Consider the following 20,636-nt stretch of genomic DNA (forward strand, 5'->3'; position numbering starts at 1 on the left):
GGGAAGAGCACAATGATCATACCAACATGGGCCAGTGAAGCGACGTCCTCCACAACTAGACTGAAGAACAAAACAGCAATTTGTCTACCTGCCTGTTCCCCTTCCCCGATTCCCCAACACTGTTCCCCTCCCCCCAATTCTGCATGAAATCAATTTAGTGGATTGTGAAATTGATTTAGTAGACGACAGCCAGAATTTTTTGTTGTTTTGTTTTATTTCTAATGGAATAAAATAGAAAATATTAGATAGAGAGTATTGCATATAGTAAGAGTCACTAGTGTTTCATAAACTTTTGTTTCATACACAAATGTCATATAAACAAAATATGTTTGTGTGTGTATATTATGTATTATGTATTCTTAGTCATGTTAAAAAGTATTACTTATTATGGATCATAGTCAGGAAGTCTAAAAGTTTACACTTAACTGTGCCTCTCTTTTTCAACTTTCTTTCCTGCTCTCCTCCTTTCTCAGCCCCCTCCTCCCACCTCAAACATTGCTGTTACTGAAGTTGACAGATAGTGGGAGTCAGGCAGTTAGTTAGAAAGGGAGCACTCTGAGATAACAAAGTCCCAACATAATACTTTCCCTCTTTGTACCTGTGTTATGTTACTTGTCACTTTCTATTTGTTCATCTTCCAAACATTTTTACATTCCAGACACAGTTCTCTGTACTATGTATTCATTATGCATCAATACATAATTTATTATGTGTCTGTTGTGTACAGGCATTAGGGGTACTAAGATGAGTGTGATGCAGTCCTTACCCTCAAAGAGATGACCATTTAAGGGCCGGCTGAGTGGCTCAGTTGGTTAAGAGCTCGCACAAGAGTGCAAGCTCTGAGCAACAGCGGTTCAAGTCCCAGACCGAGCTGAGTTGCTGCTGAGCTGCCAACAGGTGGCAGGATGGCTCAGCTAAAAAAAAAAAAAAAGAGTTGACCATTTAGTGTGGGAGATGAGAGAATTTGTTTCCATCACACTTTGTCCTTTTCTGCTTGCCTCTACCCCCTGAATCTTTAGGTTATTGTAATCCTGGGGTAACAAAGTTAGAAAAACCCTAGCCTGACTTTAAAACTTTTAGATTTTATTCATACAACAAATATTTATTGGACACCTATAATATGCCCAGCTCTGTTCTGAGTTGCTTAAGATACATCATAGAACAAAACAGACAAGAATCTCTGTCCTTATAGAATCTTACAGCCTAAGTATTTCCCCATGTATAAGATGCATCCTTTTTTGAAAAATTTGGGGTCTAAAAACTGGGTGCATCTTATACAGTGGTTGTAGATTTTTGTTTTTTACTTGCATTTACCCTTTTTCCCCGCTTGATTTTGCACTCATACAACCACTGTATAAGACGCACCCAGTTTTTAGACCCTAAATTTTTCAAAAAAGGGTGTGTCTTATATATGGGGAAGTACGGTACTTGGGAGAGACACAACAGACAACATATTGAATAATAAAGTATTAATACATAGTAATGCTAAAAAATAGAAACAGGGTAAGGGGGATTACGAGTCTCAGGTGTTGGGAAGGGTAGGTTGTAATTTTAATTGTGGTAGAAAGGTTTGGCCTTTTGGAGAAGGTAACATTTGAGCATAGACTTGAAGGAGGTGATTGTGTTAGCCCTGGGGATGGGTTAGCTATGGGGTATCCGAGGGAAAGCATTCAAGCACAGGAAATAGCCAGTGTAAAGGTCCTGTGAGGTGAGCATGCTGGCGTGATGGAAGAGCAGGGAGAAGGCCAGTGTGGCTGGAGTGAGGGAGGGCAATAAGAAATGATGAGATGATGCCCATGTGGAAATAGGGGTCAGATGTGATAGGTCCTTGCCAAGACTTGGGATTTTACTCTGAGTGAAATGAGGAGCTTTTGCGGGGTTTTGAGATGAGGAGGGACCTGATCAAACCTAAATTTGTAAAAGGATCTCTGGCTGCTATGTTGAGAATAGATTCTCGGGGCAAAAGGAGAAACAGGGAGACCAGTTTGGAGGCTATTTCAGTAACCTAGGCACAGATATTGGTAGCTGTGACTGGGTGCTAGCAGTAAAGATGGTGATGAATGGTCAAATGCTGATATGTTTTGAAGGTAGAACCAATGATCTGACGAATTAGATGTGAAATGTAAGAAAAAAAGAAGAGTCAAGGATGACTCCTCAGATTTTTGGCTTTAGTAACTGAGACAATGGAGTTGACATCAGTTGAGATGGGGAAAGCTGCAGGGAGAGCAGGCTGGGGAGCAAGGTTAAGAGTTCAGTTTGGGGCATTGTTTGAACATCCAACTGGAGACAGTCAGTAGGCAGCTGGGTGTGCAGTTCTGGAGAGAGGTCCAGGCTGGAGATAGACATTTGTCAGTTATTAGCATATAGGTGGTACATAAAGCCACAGGCTAGATGATGTTATCTAAGGAATGAATAGAAGAAGAGAATGGACCACTGCCCACTGCAACATTAAAGAGTTGGGAAGAAGAGAAAGAACCCACATAGGAGAGGAGGGTAGAGAGAAGCCAAAGACTATGACATCCTGAAAGCCAATTGAAGAAATTGTTTCAAGGAAGAAGGGGAGCGATCGGTTGTGTCAAATGCTGTTGATAGTTTTCATAAGATGGGGACTGACTGTTGGATTTAGTAGTCTGTGCATATCCTTCACATCACTTACAACATTTGTAATTAAATTATTAATTTTATAACTATAGTTGTTTAATGTCTTTTTTGCTAGAATGAAAGCTTCTTGAAGGTAGAGATAGTGTCTGATTTCTTCATTTTATTATAGTCATTATAGAGATTCAATAAATATTTGATGGATGAATGAATGTGCAGTATGCTTACCTTCTGCCTAACTCCAAAATAGACATTCTGAACAGCTTATATAAGAAAGAGGGAGAGCATTGTATGACAGGAAATGTGGAGGACATTATCAGGACTGGCAGGAGAAATCAGCTGACTGCTTTGAGATGCTTGATTTAGAAGGTTTACTTGACATCTTGGAACCATTGGTATCATTTGGGCTGTAGATTTGGTGGCACCATAAATTGAATTTGCAGTCATGTTCCTTGTGATACATGGCATAATCAAGTATGTACACGATACTTTTCAAACAGCAGGAAGCCCATTTAGTTTAAGTTAAAGGTTAGAAAAGGAGGTTTTCTAACAGAGGTAAACAGTTGAAATGAGACCCCAAGGGGATGTTGGAGTTAGCAAGGAGAACTGGGCAAGGGCATTCCAGGCAGAAGGAACAAGAAAGGCTACAATGTGGGAAAATATTGTGTGTTTGGTGGAACTACAAGGAGTTTGATATGGAGCCTTGATAATAAGATGTGGGCTCTTTATTTCCCACTGAACTTGAGCAAGCAAATAATTGAGATTGACTGGACTGTTAGGTGGGTGTGAGGTTGGGGGAGAAGATGGATGGGCTAAGTCCCAGGTCTTGGTTGCCAAGTTCAGGAGCTTGAATTTTAGCCTGTAGTAAGCAGAGGGAAAATAGCAGTGGAGTGATAAGGTTTTTAATAAGGTTTTAGGAAGTTTAACTTGGCATCTGAATATAGGATGGCTTATAAAACTGTGGAGAGAGGAGGCAGGAAAGCCAGCTACGAGTTGGTATTATTCATGATTGAGGCAATGAAAATGGATTTGAGAGGGTGTCCAGGTTCCCGGCGGTTTGTGTTGAGTGGCTCTCTCTTTATGCCCGCTGGAACCGGAAGTAATCTCCCAACATTACTGCCCTTTAAGGAAAAAGACATTTATTGCTCTTAACGTGTAACATATGTTATCAACAATCGAACAAGTTTCCTGGTCCACTGCCTTCTGTGGCTCAGCGTTCCTTCTCTGCACCAGCTGTGTTACCCTGTTACCCCCTCTGGATCTAGAACTTTCACCCCACTGAATTCAACGCCATCCAGAGAAGAGATCAGTGAGCAGCCCTCTAGTAGTTTCACAACATGGGGATCTCAGGCCCCCAACTATGTCATCTTCAAAAATATAATTTTTTCTTTTTATGAAACCCATTTCATAGTTTCTGCTGAAATGGAGGATGTGGGGGAGAGGAGGGATGAAGGCTTCTATTCAAAGTGCCTGCTGCCTCTTACCTCTTGACTGCTCAGAACAAGTGTGGGAGAAGAGAAAGTCCCCTTTAGGAAGAATTCATGTAGGCTGGAGTGAGGAGTCTGGGAATGGCAGCTGCTGATCTTGGTACCGGCAGCAGAGCGGAAGATAACAAGTGTCACAGAACAGCTGCAGTCCTTTATCACCTGGACCACACTGCAAATAGATGTGGGAACTCACTAACCAGGGAGGCCAAGGTGACAGGTTGGCAGCTGGCTTTTCTGGTGCTAGAAACCAAAATTAGTTTGTTTTTCAAAGGGCTTACTTACCAACTTGCTTTAATAGCAGTTTATACAACCCTTCATTGATTCTGAGATGCCCGTGTTTTTACATTTTGGATATCAGGATGCTCTTAAAATTGATGATGTATCATAGTTTAATTGGGAGATTTTTTTCTTAGTGGTACACTTTATAATCAATGCTATCTTTGATTTAGTGAGTGTACATATGAATATATATGTGTGCTTGGTGGCGGCTGGCAGATGTTAAAGAGGTGGGATAAGCTCTCTCCCCAGAGATGGAGGACTCAGTCAATGCTGATGTTTTAAACCTGACATGTACTGCATGTATTTATGTGAAAAGAAATCTTCGATTGGTTTTAAGACTTGTTACTATTTGTTTTGAGCAAGCTGTATTCAGTCGGAAGCTACTGGATACTTCCCCAGTTATTCCTTAATAAGTTTTAGGGTCACCTTTAAGTTTCTTGTGATCCAAAGCCTGTCAGCTTTCATTACAAATCTTGCTTATTTTCTTTCCCAAAATCATCAGTGAATTTCATGTGATGGATCCTATTGTTAACCTGTACTTATTGAGTGCTTATGGTGCGTTTGTCATAGTTTTAGGCACTGGGCATACAGTGATGAAAATACAACAAAACAAAGTCTGTATATTCTAGTAGAGGGGAAAATCTCTATATTCTAGCTTAGGAAAGGAGCTCCATATTTTAGAGACAGGAAACTGAGGCCCAAAGGTGTTAAAGTGCCTTGCCAAAAGTCATGGCATAGTTGGCATAAAAATCTCACTCACCTGAGTTACAGCTCAGTGCTTTATCTATTATACTTTACTGGTTTTCTTGACTCTCAAGAATGGTATGCAAATTCTTTAGCATTCTAAGTCAGAAAAGCCTAATTGAATTTTGCTGTGAGTCTCATGAAGGAGTTCTGTATAAGGCAGTGTTGTATAGAGCAAGGAACATGTGTTTTCTGCCCAGTTATGTCAGTAGAACATTTGGCAAGTGCCGTAAGCTTTCTAGAACTTGTTTTTATCATCCAAGAAATAAAGAGATTAGTCTTGCTGGTTACTTACATAGTCCTGTTATTTGATTTGAAGTTACAGATGTGTATGTTTGTTTTCTCTACAGCCATACACACTGCTGCTATGGATATGCTGGGAGGATCTGGTATTGAAAGCCAATGTAGAAAAGTTGATATCATCGCAGATGCTGCATATTCCATTTTCAAAAAGCCAAAAAGTTTTACTGGCAACTTTATTATTGATGAAAATATCTTAAGAGAAGAAGGAATAAAAAATTTTGACATCTATGCAATTAAACCAGGTAATGCATACAGTTTTTAAAAGTATTGATGCATTTTCCCACATTTTCTGCAATGAACACACATCTGTTTTTTTGAGTGTGTGCATTTGTGTGATTATAAAATTTATATGTTCTTTTAAAAGCAGTCCTCCCAATGAAGGGAAAACACCCATCCGACACACCTTAAAAAAAGAGAGAAAGAAAAAATAGAAGTGAGTTGAGGGCTTTTTAAGTAATATACAGATACAGAAGGTCACATTAGCTATTAGCCATTTCCAAATCTTGAAACCAAAAATGAAAATTAGTTTTAAAAGTTGGTCTCAAAATCACAGAGGAAAGATTTTATTCAAGGATATGGTAACAGATGATACAGTGGAGGGTTTTTCACAAAAAACTTTTTAAGATTATGGACTCTTTCCAAATGTTTGTGTCTTAGATAGTCTCTTAGAGTAGTTTAATGACAGATGGTGAAGTTGAGTGAGCAGGGTCTGGCCTGTTTTCCAGGGTCTGATTTGAGAAATTCTCTGAAGTCCCCCTTGTTGAAAAATCACTCTTTCTCTCTGAAATTGCAGATGAGAATGGTGATGATAATGTATTTTACTTTATGGATAAAATATCATATGTACTAAATAATAGACAATATAGCCACAAATGAGAGTTATATTTATTTGTGCTAAAGTATAATATTTATACTTTGTATTATTTTAAATATTATTCATTAGGTTGAACTTTTAGGTAACAGAAACCACATGTTTATATTTGTATCATTCCTATCTCTCTCTCTCCAATTTGAACTGAATTGAATTAAATAGCTCTTTACGGCTTTTCAAAACTTTTGTATATATTATCTATTTAACCTCATAGCAGTCCTATGAAGCATGCAATATTGTTTAGTGATTAAGAACATGGAGTTTGGGAGAGGACAATCCAGGTTCAGATTCCAGCTTGGCTGCTCACTAGCTGTGTGACCCGCTTTCTCTGAGCTCCACTTTCCTTATTGGTAAAATTAAGGGAATGATACTACCCACATAGGATTGTTGTAAGAACTAAATGCAACACTGTGTATAATGTGCTTAGCACAGCGCCTGGCGTATTGGTACACTCACAATATTTAGTAGTTAATATTTACAGTTGAGAAACTGGTTCAAAGAGATTGAAATGCCTTTGCCTAAGAGCAGGCAGCGAATGGTGGCAGAACCTGCACCAGAGCCAGGTCTTCTGGGTCCTGGTACAGTGTAATTAGCACTTTAGGTTTTAAAGACACAGTGTCCTTGTGCACAAAATTTTTCATTTGATTTAAGTTAAAAATCCTATCGAATGTTGAGAACTTAGTATGACTCAGTACTGTAAGTGTTAGGATATAACAAAGACCAGTGCATTCCTGCCCTCCAGTTTTTAATCTTCTAAGAAGCAGAAGCAGACAGACAGAGACAGAGATGATAAAAAAAGTCCTCCTTAATGAGGAACCCCCTTTTCTCAGGGGGCCAGGGAAGAAATGAGTCCTGAGCACATTGGATATAGGACTGAAGGTTGCATGGATAGATGAGAAGGGGACAAAGGCTCCTGGGAAAGCAGTTAAGGGCTTAACATAACAGGTGACTTTGGGCTGGATCTTAAAGATGAACCTTGCTGTAGGAGAGGAGGATAACTGGGTTATGATGAAAGGCTTTTAGCTTAGTGAAGGTCAGATAGTGTGACAGTTCTCATGGGGGTCTTTCCATTGTACCAGACTGATCATTTAAATAAAAATAGATATAATGTTTACTAAACAGTTGTTAAAATCTTAATATATTGAAGTAGTTACAGTAACCTGATTATTTTTGGGGTCAATTTTTCAGGCCATTCTTTGTTACCAGATTTCTTCTTAGATGAAGTCCCGGATACCAAGAAAATGGGATCATATGGTAAGATACAGACCATATTTTATGTACAAAAGTAAAAATACTAACTTATGTATTTCTTCCAAGATACAGAATTGGACATTTTTGCATTCTGCTTTTAAACCATTTTGTAATTTAAACTACACAAGTAATGTGAAGTCTTAGTTAATTCTAGCAAAGAAAGTTGTCTTTTTCTTCTACCAGTAAGAAGTTCTTTATAGAGTCTTCTCATTTGATTAAAAAAAAAAGTTGTCTAAAAAACAAACAAACCTATTTTTAAAGTTTTATTTCTTTTTCATGGCACTGTCTTTAGGCATTTTGCGTTGATGTGTTATTTTATTTTGAGGGAAAATGTGTCACACAAAGTACATCTAACACCATTCACAAGTTTGAGCTAAGTGACTACTTTATGGGAGAAATTAACTTCAAAGGAGATTTTGGTTTTACTTTGTCCTGTTTTTATCATTCAAAAACAATAACCCCTTTGAATTGGTCCAGAGTTTACATGTTAGTCTTTGTGTTTTGCATTAAGCCACTAGCTTACTGAAATGTCAAAAGAAACACACTAACAAATACCCATATGAAGAATTTCACTCATGGTAAATTAACAGTAACAGCTGCTACTCTTCTAGGCCCTTAACTTTATTTTTATCTTATAGACACTGAACCTACTAAATGATTATGGATTCTTCAAATGGCTCTTAGAAAATTTAGGAACAAATTTCCTCTGTTATGGTTAGCAAACTTAAAGAATCTTACTGCAATGCATTTTAGTGCCAAACCTTCTTTCTGGCTTAATCTTATCTTTTATATCTTTATCTTTTTTTTGGTCCAAATTTTTGGAGAGAGTTTCAGTAATTGCTTAGGTAATAAAAAAAGGCAACTTTTCTTTTGTATTGTAGAAAGTTTGAAAAATATAAAAAGGAAAGAAGTTACACATAATACCACATCCAGGGATAGCTTTTTTTTTAATTAAAAATTTTTTTCAATTAAAAAAAATTAGATCTTTCATTTAGTTGCCACATGGATGTATCAGAGTATTAAGACTGTTGGGTTTTTTTCTCAATAGGCTTCTTACAGAATGGCAGAAATTAGTTTTTGTGTGTGTGTGTGTGTGTGTTTTGTTTTTTTTTAGCTGAGCCATCCTGCCACCTGTTGGCATAGTTTTGGTTTAATTAGAGAGCTCGTCAAAGTCTAATAGAGTCTTGTACTCTAATAGAGGCAAGTCTAAAATCCTGATTTTTGCTCAGCACTCTTAAGACTGGATATAACTTTTGGAGGAAGATATACATGAAATGAGCTCATTTAAATCCCAACTTTAAATAATAAGAATCATTTACTGATCATGTATATTTGTTTTGTTTTTCAACAAACATTTATTGGGCACCTATAATCTGCCAAACACTATGTTAAGTACTTTGCATGCATTGTCTCATTTAATACCTATGCTTCTACAAGACAGGTATTACCCCATTTTACATCTAATTACACCTGTGTGATCACAGAGCTGGCCAGTGGTAGAGCCAGGATTTAATTTCATATTTCTCCAATTCCAAAGTCCATACCCTTAACCAATAAACTTAAATTGTTTTCCTAAGTCCTGAATACTTCAAGTCCTTTAAATTAGCATTTTTCCCCCCAGTAATCCCAATTTATTAATTTATAATGGGGAGTTGCCGTGTCTTAGACTATATGTAGTTGCTGAGATCAGCCTATTCTCTCCCTTTGGTTATAATTACATGGGGAACAGAATCATAATCAGCAGGTTGTTTCATGACCGTGGAATCAGAACAAGAGAGCTTATGTAAGTAAAATGTAAGATAAATGTTTATTGGCATTAGGCTTTCACAGGAATGATTTTGCCAATGGGATTAGAATGTCAAGTGCACTGACGGCGATCCATGTACCCATCTCCACATTGTTTTTTCATAGGCATCAGGTTATTTTTTCCCTGTTAATTCATCCTCTTATTAGGAGATCTCTCTAGAACTAATGTAGTCAAATGATGGATGTGTAGGCTGCTTTTGGCTGCTTTTTTCCTGTCCATCTGGTGGAAGTCCTTTCTCAGAGCTATAGTTTCCGTAGTGGTACCCATGGGGCTAGTGCCACTAGCCGTATAGCTCGTGCTAGTGTGCAAGGCTGACAGGGGACTTACTTTTACCTCTTTTGCTTAAAAACTACTTTCTTCAGGATGTCCTCCTGCCAAGGTTCTTCCACTACCAGTCTTTCTCAGTCATGCTTTGGGGCGGTGTGTACTTCCCAGGATGAACCACCACCAGGACCTCCTCTACTGCTCCTCTGGTATTTGGGAGCTGTGAGCCTTGAAATTGGATGTGAAAGATGGGGGCTTTCCTGAAAAGCGGCATTTTAGAACAGAGGGACAGATTCCAGCCTAAGGCCAGAGTCTGATCCAGTGCTTTATTTATTTATTTTTTTTTTTAGCTGAGCCATCCTGCCACCTGGTGGCAGATCAGCGGCAGCTCAGCTCGGGCTGGGACTCGAACCGCTGTTGCTCAGAGCTCGCACTCTTGAGCGAGCTCTTAACCAACTGAGCCACTCGGCCGGCCCCTGATCCAGTGCTTTAAAATGTGAGAACCTTTCTTTTTTGTATAGGTGTGTAGAACTATTGTTCGTTTGAGATCTTTCATGAGGTGAAGCACAGGCACTCCGTCTACCTTAGCCCATTTCTTCCTGGATTCTGACAGTTGATTGCGTGTCAGCCTAGGTGATGTTTAGTGTTTGGGTTTTTTGTTATTGTTTGTTTTTTACATTTTTATATTGGTGTGAAGTTACCAGAGGGTATGTCGGGTTGCTAACCATGTGTCTTTTTTTTTTTTTTAAGTTATTGAAATGCTCTCTTTCCCATTAAAGATTATGTAGGTGTAATCTAATGACTACAATCTCCATTTCCACTCCACTGATTACACAGTTGATATTCTGATCTCCATCTTTCTGACTCTGGTGTGTTCTTTTCTCATTTGGTTTTAGAGCTGAGAGGGAAGGGGATGAAGGAGAGATTAATTATTACCCCTAAAACTCCAATAATTTGTTTAGGGTTGTTTATTATAAAGACTGTATAGTATGGTAGTGAGTTGTTTTTTTTTTTTCTTTATTGGGGAACAGTGTGTTTTTCTCAGAACCCATCAGCTCCAAGTCAAGCCGTTGTTTTCAATCTAGTTGTGGAGGGCACAGCTCACTGGCCCATGTGGGAATCAAACCAACAACCTTGGTGTTATGAGCCTGTCCTCTAAACACCTGAGCCAACTGGCCGCCCAGTAGTGGGTTTTTTTTTTTTAAACCTAATCAGAGAGTCAGCTTTTTACTTGGAGAATATAAACCATTTACATTTATAATCATAATTGATGTGTTTAGCTGTTACTCCATCAGTTTGATTTATGCTTTTAGATGCCAGTGAATGTATTTAAGATCATTTTGGTCAAACAAGTCTAATTGGTAGCAAGTCTGTTCTGCTAATTAGCTAATTCTCTTTGTGGCCTTATAGTGCCTAGGTTTTAAAGCCATTTACATCAATAATATTTTACAGGTGCCGCTCCACAGTTGAAAGAAGACAAGCCGCAGCCACCATCAAAACCACATTCTGGAGCCGTGGAAGAAACATTTAGAACCGTTAAGGACTCTCTCAGTGACGACATTGTTAAAGCCACTCAAGCAATCTATCAGTTTGAACTCTCTGGTAAGGGTTACATCTGGTTATCTGAGGTTTTTATGAAACAATGTGTAGGGTATTTCCTTTGGAAGAAAATCAGTCTCTAGTCGTAATCACCTGGCTAGTTGACTGTATCTGAAACCCTTACACTAGAATGTAAACATTTAAGAATAACAAATAACCACTGATTTGTATTTTTAAGTTAAGATCAGTGCATATGGACAAAATGTAAAATAAAGTTTCATTACAAATACTTTCAGTGTTAAATAACTCCTTGGCCTGTGTAACTGAGAGAAAATCCTATGTAGAAGGGCACATGGATCATGACAGGTAGTGTAATACAGTAATTTGTCATCTACCACGGGTACCTCAACATTTTTATCTTTGAGATTATTCAAGTCAGTCTAAATTAAGTCAGCTTTTTAAAACCTCTCAATGTGTTTCTTTTCAATATAGCATTAACACACATTAAGAACATTTTTAAGAACTAGCTACCTCAGTCCCATTTGTACGCAGACTTTGACCTTATCAGTCTTTTATCCTTTGTCTTCTATTTTATCTTAATCCATCTTCACCTTCCTGTTTTTACTTCCTTTTCTATCCTTAGAACCCATGGTCCATTGCTTCAACCATTATCTTCACTGTATCTTAAATTTCTGGACTTTTTGTGCTTATGTCACTATTTGTCAAAACCCATTAAATTATCTGGCTGCCCCACAGTTGCATCCAGACTTCTAAATCCTGCTGGAGAAATGAAAAAAAAAAAAAATCACATCACCCAGTGGAACTGTACCAGCAGAAATTCATCATTATCCTTCTTCACGTGGGGTCTAAGCAGCATTTCAGAATTCTGTGTTTCTGTGGGCAGCTTAGTGCCTCATTTTCCATAGCGGCTATTTTAAATTTTCTCAGTAGTCCTCAAATCTTCCATCTCTTCCGTTGACTACTTCCCTGCCAGTTTCAGCAGATAATTCCGTCTTTTTTACAGAGTTCATAGAAGCCTACAGATAGATTTCTTCAGCTTCCTTTCATCTGATATTAAATTAACTATTATAGGCATCATCCTCACTTCCTCGCCCCCCAACAGAATGGAGCTCAACTCTAGATCAGTGCATCTCAAGTGTTAATGTTTGTACAGGTTACTGGGTTCATGCTAAATGCAGAATCTGATTTAGTGGGTCGGAAGTGGGGTCTGAATTCTGCATTTTTGACAGGTGATGACGGTACTGCAATCCATGGATCCCACCTTGAGTTTGCAGTACCATTTCCTCTGGCCTCCTCAGGGACTGTGTGCTATTAATTATGCCCTCTCTTCCACCTGTTGTTCATCCTGCAACCTCCTTCCCTATTTCAACATTCCCAATGTATTCTGGGTTTAAAACAAAACAACAATAATCATACCCACTCTCCCTAACACCTCCCTCCTGTCTGTCTTCTCCCTTTCAGAGCAAAACTTATTTTCATCCATGATTCACTCTGCTCTGGTATCATTTTTCTCCATTCCATTGAATTTGTTCTCACCAAGGTCCTTGGTTGCTTTTGTGTCAGCAGTGTGCATGTGTCATTCTTACCCTGTCACCACTCGACAGCATTTGATGCTGTTGACCACTCTTTCCTTCTGGAAACGCTCCCTTTCCTTGGCTTCCTTGACAGTAGCTCTCCTTGCTTTCCTCTGTCTGTAATCGCACTTTCTCAGTCTCCCATTTTAGATGCTTCTCTGGCCGTCACTGTCTTAGCACTCATTATACTCTACAGACTTTCTCTGGGAAACTCCAACCACTCAAATGATTTCAGTCACCATATGAACTGATTACTTATATGTCTTTATTTCTAGCCCAGTCAGACTTCATTTGACATTTTCACTTAGCTGTCACAAAGATGCCTCAATGTAAAAATGTCCAAAGCAACTCACCATTCCTAATACTTGCCTTTGGCACTGCCTGTTAGATCTGCTCTTCTTCAGCAGTCCTCTCTCAGTAAAAAACACACCAGCATTTAGTTTCCCCCAAGGCCCCAAACTAGCAAATCATTCTTATGTGCTCTCCCTACCTTGTCCTCTTCGTATTCAATCCGTTACGTAGTCTTGTGGTCCTGCTTTGAAATTCTCTCAGAAATACGCCTGCTTTCTTCCATTCCCACTGTCCTGATCCTGACCAGGCACACATCCTCAAGCTTCTAAATTACCCAAAGCCATCCTCACTAGTCTTCTGCATCCTTTTTATCCTTCTCCAGCACATTCTCTACACTGCTGTTTGGGTGACCTATTTAATATACGAACCTGTGTCATTCTCCTCCCACAGCGTATCCCTTAGGACGAAGTCAGTGACTCCTTTACATGGCTCAGTGCACTCTGCATCTGCACTGCTTTATGAGCTCATCTGATGCCACTATCCACTCTCTTTCTCCCTTCTGGTCCTCCTGTACTTTTTCAGTTCCTCATCTAGCAAATTCTTACTAAACTTTTAAATCTCAGCTTCAGCAGGGCTTTCCTTACTCCACATCACCTTCCACTTCCTCTTTTGTAAGAATCATGTGACCTCATTCATTTCCATCGGTGTCTTCCTGAGCAGCTCCGGCTCCTGTCATCACTGTCCTTCTGCCGCTGCCATCCTTGCAAGGCTTTGCCCTTGCCGAAGCCACCTCCACAGCGACTCGTCACACCCGATTCTCTCCACTTTGTTCCTCTCCAACCACAATCATTGATGCCATGTCGGGCTATTAGAGTGCCTGAGACTGCGGCAGGGACCCAGGATTTGGTGTACCTCGATTTGGAGGAAGTAGGGCAGGCCCCTATCAGGAAAGAAGTTTGGAAACCCTGGGGAGAAATTAGTTAAAAAGAAGTGGAATCTTGATGAGCTGCCAAAATTTGAGAAGACTTTTTATCAAGAACACCCTGATTTGGCTAGGTGCACAGCGCAAGAGGTGAAGACATACAGAAGAAGCAAGGAAATTACAGTTAGAGGTCACAACTGCCCAAAGCCAGTTCTGAATTTTTATGAAGCAAACTGTCTTACAAACGTCATGGATGTGATTGCAAGACAGAACTTTACTGAACCCAGTGCTATTCAAACTCAGGGATGGTATTGTGCTCTAAGTGGATTGGATGTGGCTGGAGTAGCACATACTAGATCTGGGAGAACGTTGTCTGATTTGCTGCCTGCCATTGTCCACATCAGTCAAAAGCCATTCCTAGAGAGAGTGATGTGCCTACTTGCTTGGTGCTGGCACCAACTTGGGAACTGGCCCAGCAGGTGTAGCAAGTATCTGTTGAATACTATAGGCCATGTTGGTTGAAGTAGTCCTCAAATCTTCCATCTCTTCCAAGGGACCACAGATTCATAATTTGGAGAGAGGTGTGGAAATCTGTACTGCAACACCTGGAAGACTGACTGACTTTTTAGAGTGTGGGAAAACAAACCTGAGAAGAGCCACCTACCTTGTCCTTGATAAAGCAGATAGAATGCTTGATATGGGCTTCGAACTCCAAATAAGGAAAATTGTGGATCAGATAAGACCTGACAGGCAAACCCTAATGTGGAGTGCGACTTGGCCAAAAGAAGTAAGACAGCTTGCTGAAGATTTCCTGAAGGACTATATTCATATAAACATTGGTGCACTAGAACTGTGTGCAACCCACAATATTTTTCAGATTGTGGGTGTGTGTCATGACGTTGAAAAGGATGAAAAGCTTATTCGTCTAATGGAAGAGATCATGAGTGAGAAGGAGAATAAAACCATTGTTTTTGTTGAAACCAAAAGAAGACGTGATAAACTTACTAGAAAAATGAGGAGAGACGGGTAGCCTGCCATGGGTATCCATGGTGACAAGAGTCAACAGGAATGTGACTGGGTTCTAAATGAATTCAAACATGGAAAAGCTCCTATTCTGATTGCTACAAATGTGGCTTCCAGAGGGCTAGATGTGGAAGATGTGAAATTTGTCATCAAATATGACTACCGTAACTCCTCACAGGATTATATTCATTGAATTGGAAGAACTGCTCACAGTACCAAAACAGGGACAGCATACACTTTCTTTCCATCTAATAACATAAAACAAGTGAGCGACCTTATCTCTGTGCTTCGTAAAGCTAATTAAGCAATTAATCCCAAGTTGCTTCAGTTGGTTGAAGACAAAGGGTTCAGGTCGTTCCACGGTAGAGGAGGCATGAAGGATGACCGTCGAGACAGATACTCTCTCTGCAGGGAAAAGGGGTGGATTTAATACCTTTAGAGACGGGGAAAATTATGACAGAGTTTTTAACCCTAGTCTGCTGTCAGGTGCAACAGATCTCACAGATTGTTTTGAATTTCTGTTGATTTTTATAGTGAATTTATGTAATAAACATATTGTTTTTACTTTGTGTTAAATTAAATTTTCATTGTGAATAAATAATAAGCATGCTTACATGTTATTTTCATTCATTTTCAATTTAAATAAATAAATGTCATACACGCATCTAGTAGATGCATTGCCCCCGAACTCGTAACTTTTGCATTGCATGAAGGGTTAAGAGAGATTTTGGGACAATAACCCAGAATGGTGTTTTACAGTGCTGCAAATTACACCAGTGGGAGCTTTGGAAGTAATTTTGTGGCTGCTGGTATGGAGACCAGTTTTAGGACTGGTAATCCAACAGGGACTTACCAGAGTGGTTATGATAGCACTCAGCAATATGGAAGTAATGTTCCAAATATGCACAATGGTATGAACCAACAGGCATATGCATATTCTGCTACTGCAGCTGTGCCTATGATTGGTTATCCAATGCCAACAGGATATTCTCAATAAGACTTTAGAAGTATATGTAAATGTCTGTTTTTCATAATTGCTCTTTATATTGTGCATTATCAGACAAGATAGTTATTTAAGAAACATGGGAAATGCAGAAATGACTGCAGTGCAGCAGTAATTATGGTTCACTTTTTCGCTACTTAAGTTGGATATTTCTTTACATTCCTGAAACAATTTTTATGTTTTTTTTGTACTAGAAAATGCAGGCAGTGTTTTTACAAAAGTGTATGTACAGTGAGTTGAAATACAATAAATGAAGGCAATGCATGGCCTTCCACTACAAAATATTTGAAGACTGAAAAAAAAAAGAATCATGTTATTGCCGAGTCTTCAAAGCATAGCCTAGTGTCTGGCACATAATAAGTACTTAAAAAGTATTTGCTGAATTTGATAAGAGGCCTGGGGATTTTAGCCTGGCAAACAGCATTATGTAAGATTATTCTAATTGTAGTAGTTATTAAATGTAAGAAGAACAGGGCTCCTGTGGCATTAATTCTATATCTTTATCTTCTGTGTAGGTGAAGATGGTGGAACATGGTTTCTTGATCTTAAAAGCAAGGGTGGGAATGTTGGACCGGGACAGCCCGCTGATCAGGCAGACGTGGTGATGAGTATGACAACTGATGATTTTGTAAAAATGTTTTCAGGTGAGTTTTCAATGTTATTAATTTACTGATTGTTCAAGGACAACTTAGTTCTAACATTTGGCTTTATTCCTTTCCAAATAGTCAAGACTCATAAGCATATGTAGCAGTAGAATCTTAGCAGCTAGTGATGTTGGCGAGCACATAGTCTTGAGAAAGTGGTTCTTACTGTTATTTCTACTGCCCCTTCTACTTCAACCAACAAATGGAGCATCGATGTCAGAATTTCCTTTTTGCAAAACTGAGAAGCTAATGACATAATGTAGGGAACACAGAGATAATTCAAAGGGACTCCTAGGTGGGCTTCATTTCTACTAGTTGGACTAAGTTACCATTTCCAAGAACATCTGGGTCACCAGAGGTGTTGAACTCAGCTGCAGCTCATTTATTGAGAGTTAGGTCATGCTTCAATCTTGCCAGCTATTGTAATAGGAAGTAGCGGCCCTCTCCCGTGGCTCAGTGATCCTGCTTTCTGTGGACTCCCTAACCAAGAGAACCTTTTGCATAAGTTTCTGTCCTGCCCAACTGCTAGAAAAAATTTAAGGGTAATTTTTTTCTGTTTTCTGCTCTCAGAACACTACTACAGATGATAAGTTAATTAACACATGTATTAGAAGCAGCACTTTAAAGCATTATACCATTCTAATCTAAAGATTCTATTATTTAATTAATTTTAAATGTTATTCATTCTTTGTTCTGTTTTAATCTTCAGAAATTGAAGATCACAGTGTATTCTGTGCCCTTAGGGCTTGCTTTCTAATTCTAATCCAGGATGCTAATGGCCTACATACTGTCTGATCCAATCTGTATATGATGTTACTAATGATTGAGGTCTCCTCAACTTTTACTTTTTTTTAATAGTAGTGTTAAATATTCATGGTGCAAAAGTTAGAAAATACACTTAGGAAAAAATTAAATAAATAAAATGACTCTTTATCACACTACTGAGAGATGACTATCAGTTCATTTTGGTTTACAGCCATATATGTATATATTTCTGTGAATGTATATTAATATATATGTGTGCTTATAAAAACAGTATTATAACATTACTACTGTTTGGTAATATTTTTCACTTTGTACATTATAACATCTTTCAGTGTTAATGAGTAGTTATCTCTAATCATTTTCAATAGTTTCTGTAGTGTTTGTTTAGTGTTTTAATAACTTTCTCCATAAAACTTGAACACAGTGTTTTGGACATAATAGATGGTCAGTAAATGTTTGGTAAATTTGAATCCTATAAATATGTAATGTTTTGAACATGGGACCATTTGAAATAAAAATGTCAGCTTCTACACAGAAATAATAGTTATAGTGAATATTTATTGTATGATTACTATGAATTAAGTGATACTCAAAACAATGTTTTCAGATAAAATATTTTCTCTGTTTTATGAAAATGGAGACTGAAGCATTAATGAATTAAATAATAAACCCAAAGTCACATAGTGAGTGAGTGAATAGTGGAACCTGGATTTGAATCCAAGCTAATGCCCAAGCTTTTGCTCTTTTCATCATTATATTATTGTCCTCCAGAGCTTAAAGAATCAAATTACATCTTTAATTTACATTTTATTTATGTAGCATAAACTTGTAATAATGGGCTTCCCATTTATGTCTTTCTGTGAATGCTTTTTGTTTCCTGGATTGACTAGGGGAGGTTAGTCAGCTAAATGAGTAATTTTTAAAGAGTATTTTTATAAGGTTTATTTTATAGCAACAGTTTAGATTGGAAGTGAGTTTGCTTCTGCTTATGTCCTTTTGTTCTTACTTCATCTGCTTTCCTTCAAAGGGGCACAATGTAGACCTTATAATCCAAAGCATTCTCTTTTAAGAAATCATAGCTATTCTATGACCTAATTTACATAGTGGATACATTATAAAGATAGAAACTTAAAGCAGCTAGTGATCAACTAATCAAAATCTCTTTCTTGCCAGTAGAGGCCACTGTATGGTAAAGCATTATGATAGAAAATAAATTGTATATGAAACAATTATCTGATTAATATATTGGAAAGAGGGGTTATATATAGAATATTGTGCTTACTAGCTATTTTTTTTCTTTTTTTTTTCTTTTTAGCTGAGCCATCCTGCCACCTGTTGGCAGCTCAGCTTGAGCGGGACTCGAACCGCTGTTGCTCAGAGCCTGCATTCTTGAGCGAGCTCTTAAACAACTGAGCCACTCGGCCGGCCCTTACTAGCTATTTTTTAAAGTTATTTTTTAAACAGTATTATTCAGGTATAATTCACATACCGTGAAATCTACCCACTGTAAGTGTACGTAGTTTTTAGTAAATTTGTGGAGTTGTACAACCATCACTTGCAATTCAGTTTGAGAACATGTCCATCACCTCCCAAAATTCTCTCATGTCTCTTTGGAGTCAACCCCCATTTTTACCTTTCAGCCAGCCAAACACTAATAATATGCTTTCTTATCTCTACAGATTTGCTGTTTCTAGACATTTCATATAAATGAAATCAAACAGTATACAGTGTTTGATATCTGGCTTCTTTCACCTAGCGTAAGACTTTTGAGATTCATCTATCCATGTATTATTAATAGTTTGGCTCCTTTTTATTGCTTATTAGTATTCCATTATATGGATATACCACATATTATTTATCTGCTCACCAGCTGGAGGACATTTGGATTGCTTCAAATTTTTGGCTATTATGAATAATGCTGTGAATATTCACATACATGTATTTGTGTGGATGTATGTTTTCCTTTCTCTTGGGTAGATTCCTAAGAGTGGAATTTCTGGGTCATATGGTAAGTTTACATATATATATATATATATATATATATATATATATATATATATATATATATATATATATATATATATATATATATATATATATATAGTATACAAGTGGACACTTTGGTCAACGTTGCTCAAGCAGTAGTTCACCATAATCGGAAGTGTCTGGACGCTGATGGTAACCACTTTGAGCACCTCTTGTAATTGCAGAGGTCAAATGTGACTTGTATTCATCTTTTGTTATCGGTATATATTGAGCATTACAATTTTAATAGAGGTTTCCTTTCTTAAAATGTATATACATTTTTTGGCACCCTCTGTATGTATACGTGTGTGTGTGTGTGTGTGTGTGTGTGTGTGTGTGTGTGTATGTGTGTATTTAAGAAATTACCAAACTGTTTGCTAAAGTGGCTGCAGCAAGTTTACATTCTCATCAGCAGTGTATGAAAGTTCCAGTTTCTCCAAATCCTCACCAGTACTTATCAGTGTGTTTTTTTTATGGCTTTATTGAGGTATAATTGACAAATAAACACTATATATTTAAGGTATAAAACATGATGAATTTCATACACGCATACATTGTGAAATTACTACCATCAAGCTAATTAACACATCCATTACCTTACCTATCTTTTGTGTGTGTGGTGACAACATGTAAGATCTACTCTCAGCAAATTTCAAATACACAGTACAGTATTATTACCTAAAGTCACCATGCCATACATTAACTCCCCAGAACTTATTTGTCTTATAACTGAAAGTTTATACCCTCTGACCAATATTTCCCCATTCCCCACCCCCCACCCCAACCCTTGGCAGCAACCATTCTACTCCCTGCTTCTGTGAGTTCAACTTTATTTCAGATATAAAAGAAATCATACAGTATTTGTCTTTTTGTGTCTGGTTTATTTCATGTAGCATAATGTCCTCCAAGTTCATCCATGTTGTCAGAAATGGCAGTATCTTTGTTATAGCCATTCTAATGGGTGTGGGGTGGTGTCTCATTATGGTTTTAATTTGTAGTCCCTTAATGATTAATGATGTTGAGCATCTTTCCATGTGCTTAATAGCTATTTATATTAGATGAACTGTCTATTCAAATCTTGTGCTCACCTTTAAATTGATTTGTCATTCTATTATTAAGTTCTGAGTTCTTTATAAATTCTAGATGCACGTGGTTTGTAAATGTTTTCTCTTAGTCTGTGGCTTATCTTCTCATTTCCTTTTTCTTTTTTTTTTTTTTTTAAAGA

The 20,636-nt window shown here is 37.9% G+C and overlaps 1 protein-coding gene and 1 pseudogene across 1 annotated transcript in view; both read left to right on the plus strand.

The window, feature by feature from the left end:
* Positions 1–20,636, plus strand: part of HSDL2 (hydroxysteroid dehydrogenase like 2) — a 49,191-nt gene that overhangs the window by 23,116 nt on the left and 5,439 nt on the right. The window contains exons 7-10 of the mRNA XM_019635890.1: positions 5,459–5,653; positions 7,471–7,536; positions 11,057–11,206; positions 16,493–16,621. Of these exons, the coding sequence (XP_019491435.1) occupies positions 5,459–5,653; positions 7,471–7,536; positions 11,057–11,206; positions 16,493–16,621 (540 nt within the window). The remainder of the gene's footprint in view (positions 1–5,458; positions 5,654–7,470; positions 7,537–11,056; positions 11,207–16,492; positions 16,622–20,636) is intronic.
* LOC109379348 (probable ATP-dependent RNA helicase DDX5) lies at positions 13,872–16,140 on the plus strand (annotated as a pseudogene).

Source organism: Hipposideros armiger, unplaced genomic scaffold (assembly GCF_001890085.2).
Source record: "Hipposideros armiger isolate ML-2016 unplaced genomic scaffold, ASM189008v1 scaffold_24, whole genome shotgun sequence".
Taxonomy (NCBI): domain Eukaryota; kingdom Metazoa; phylum Chordata; class Mammalia; order Chiroptera; family Hipposideridae; genus Hipposideros; species Hipposideros armiger.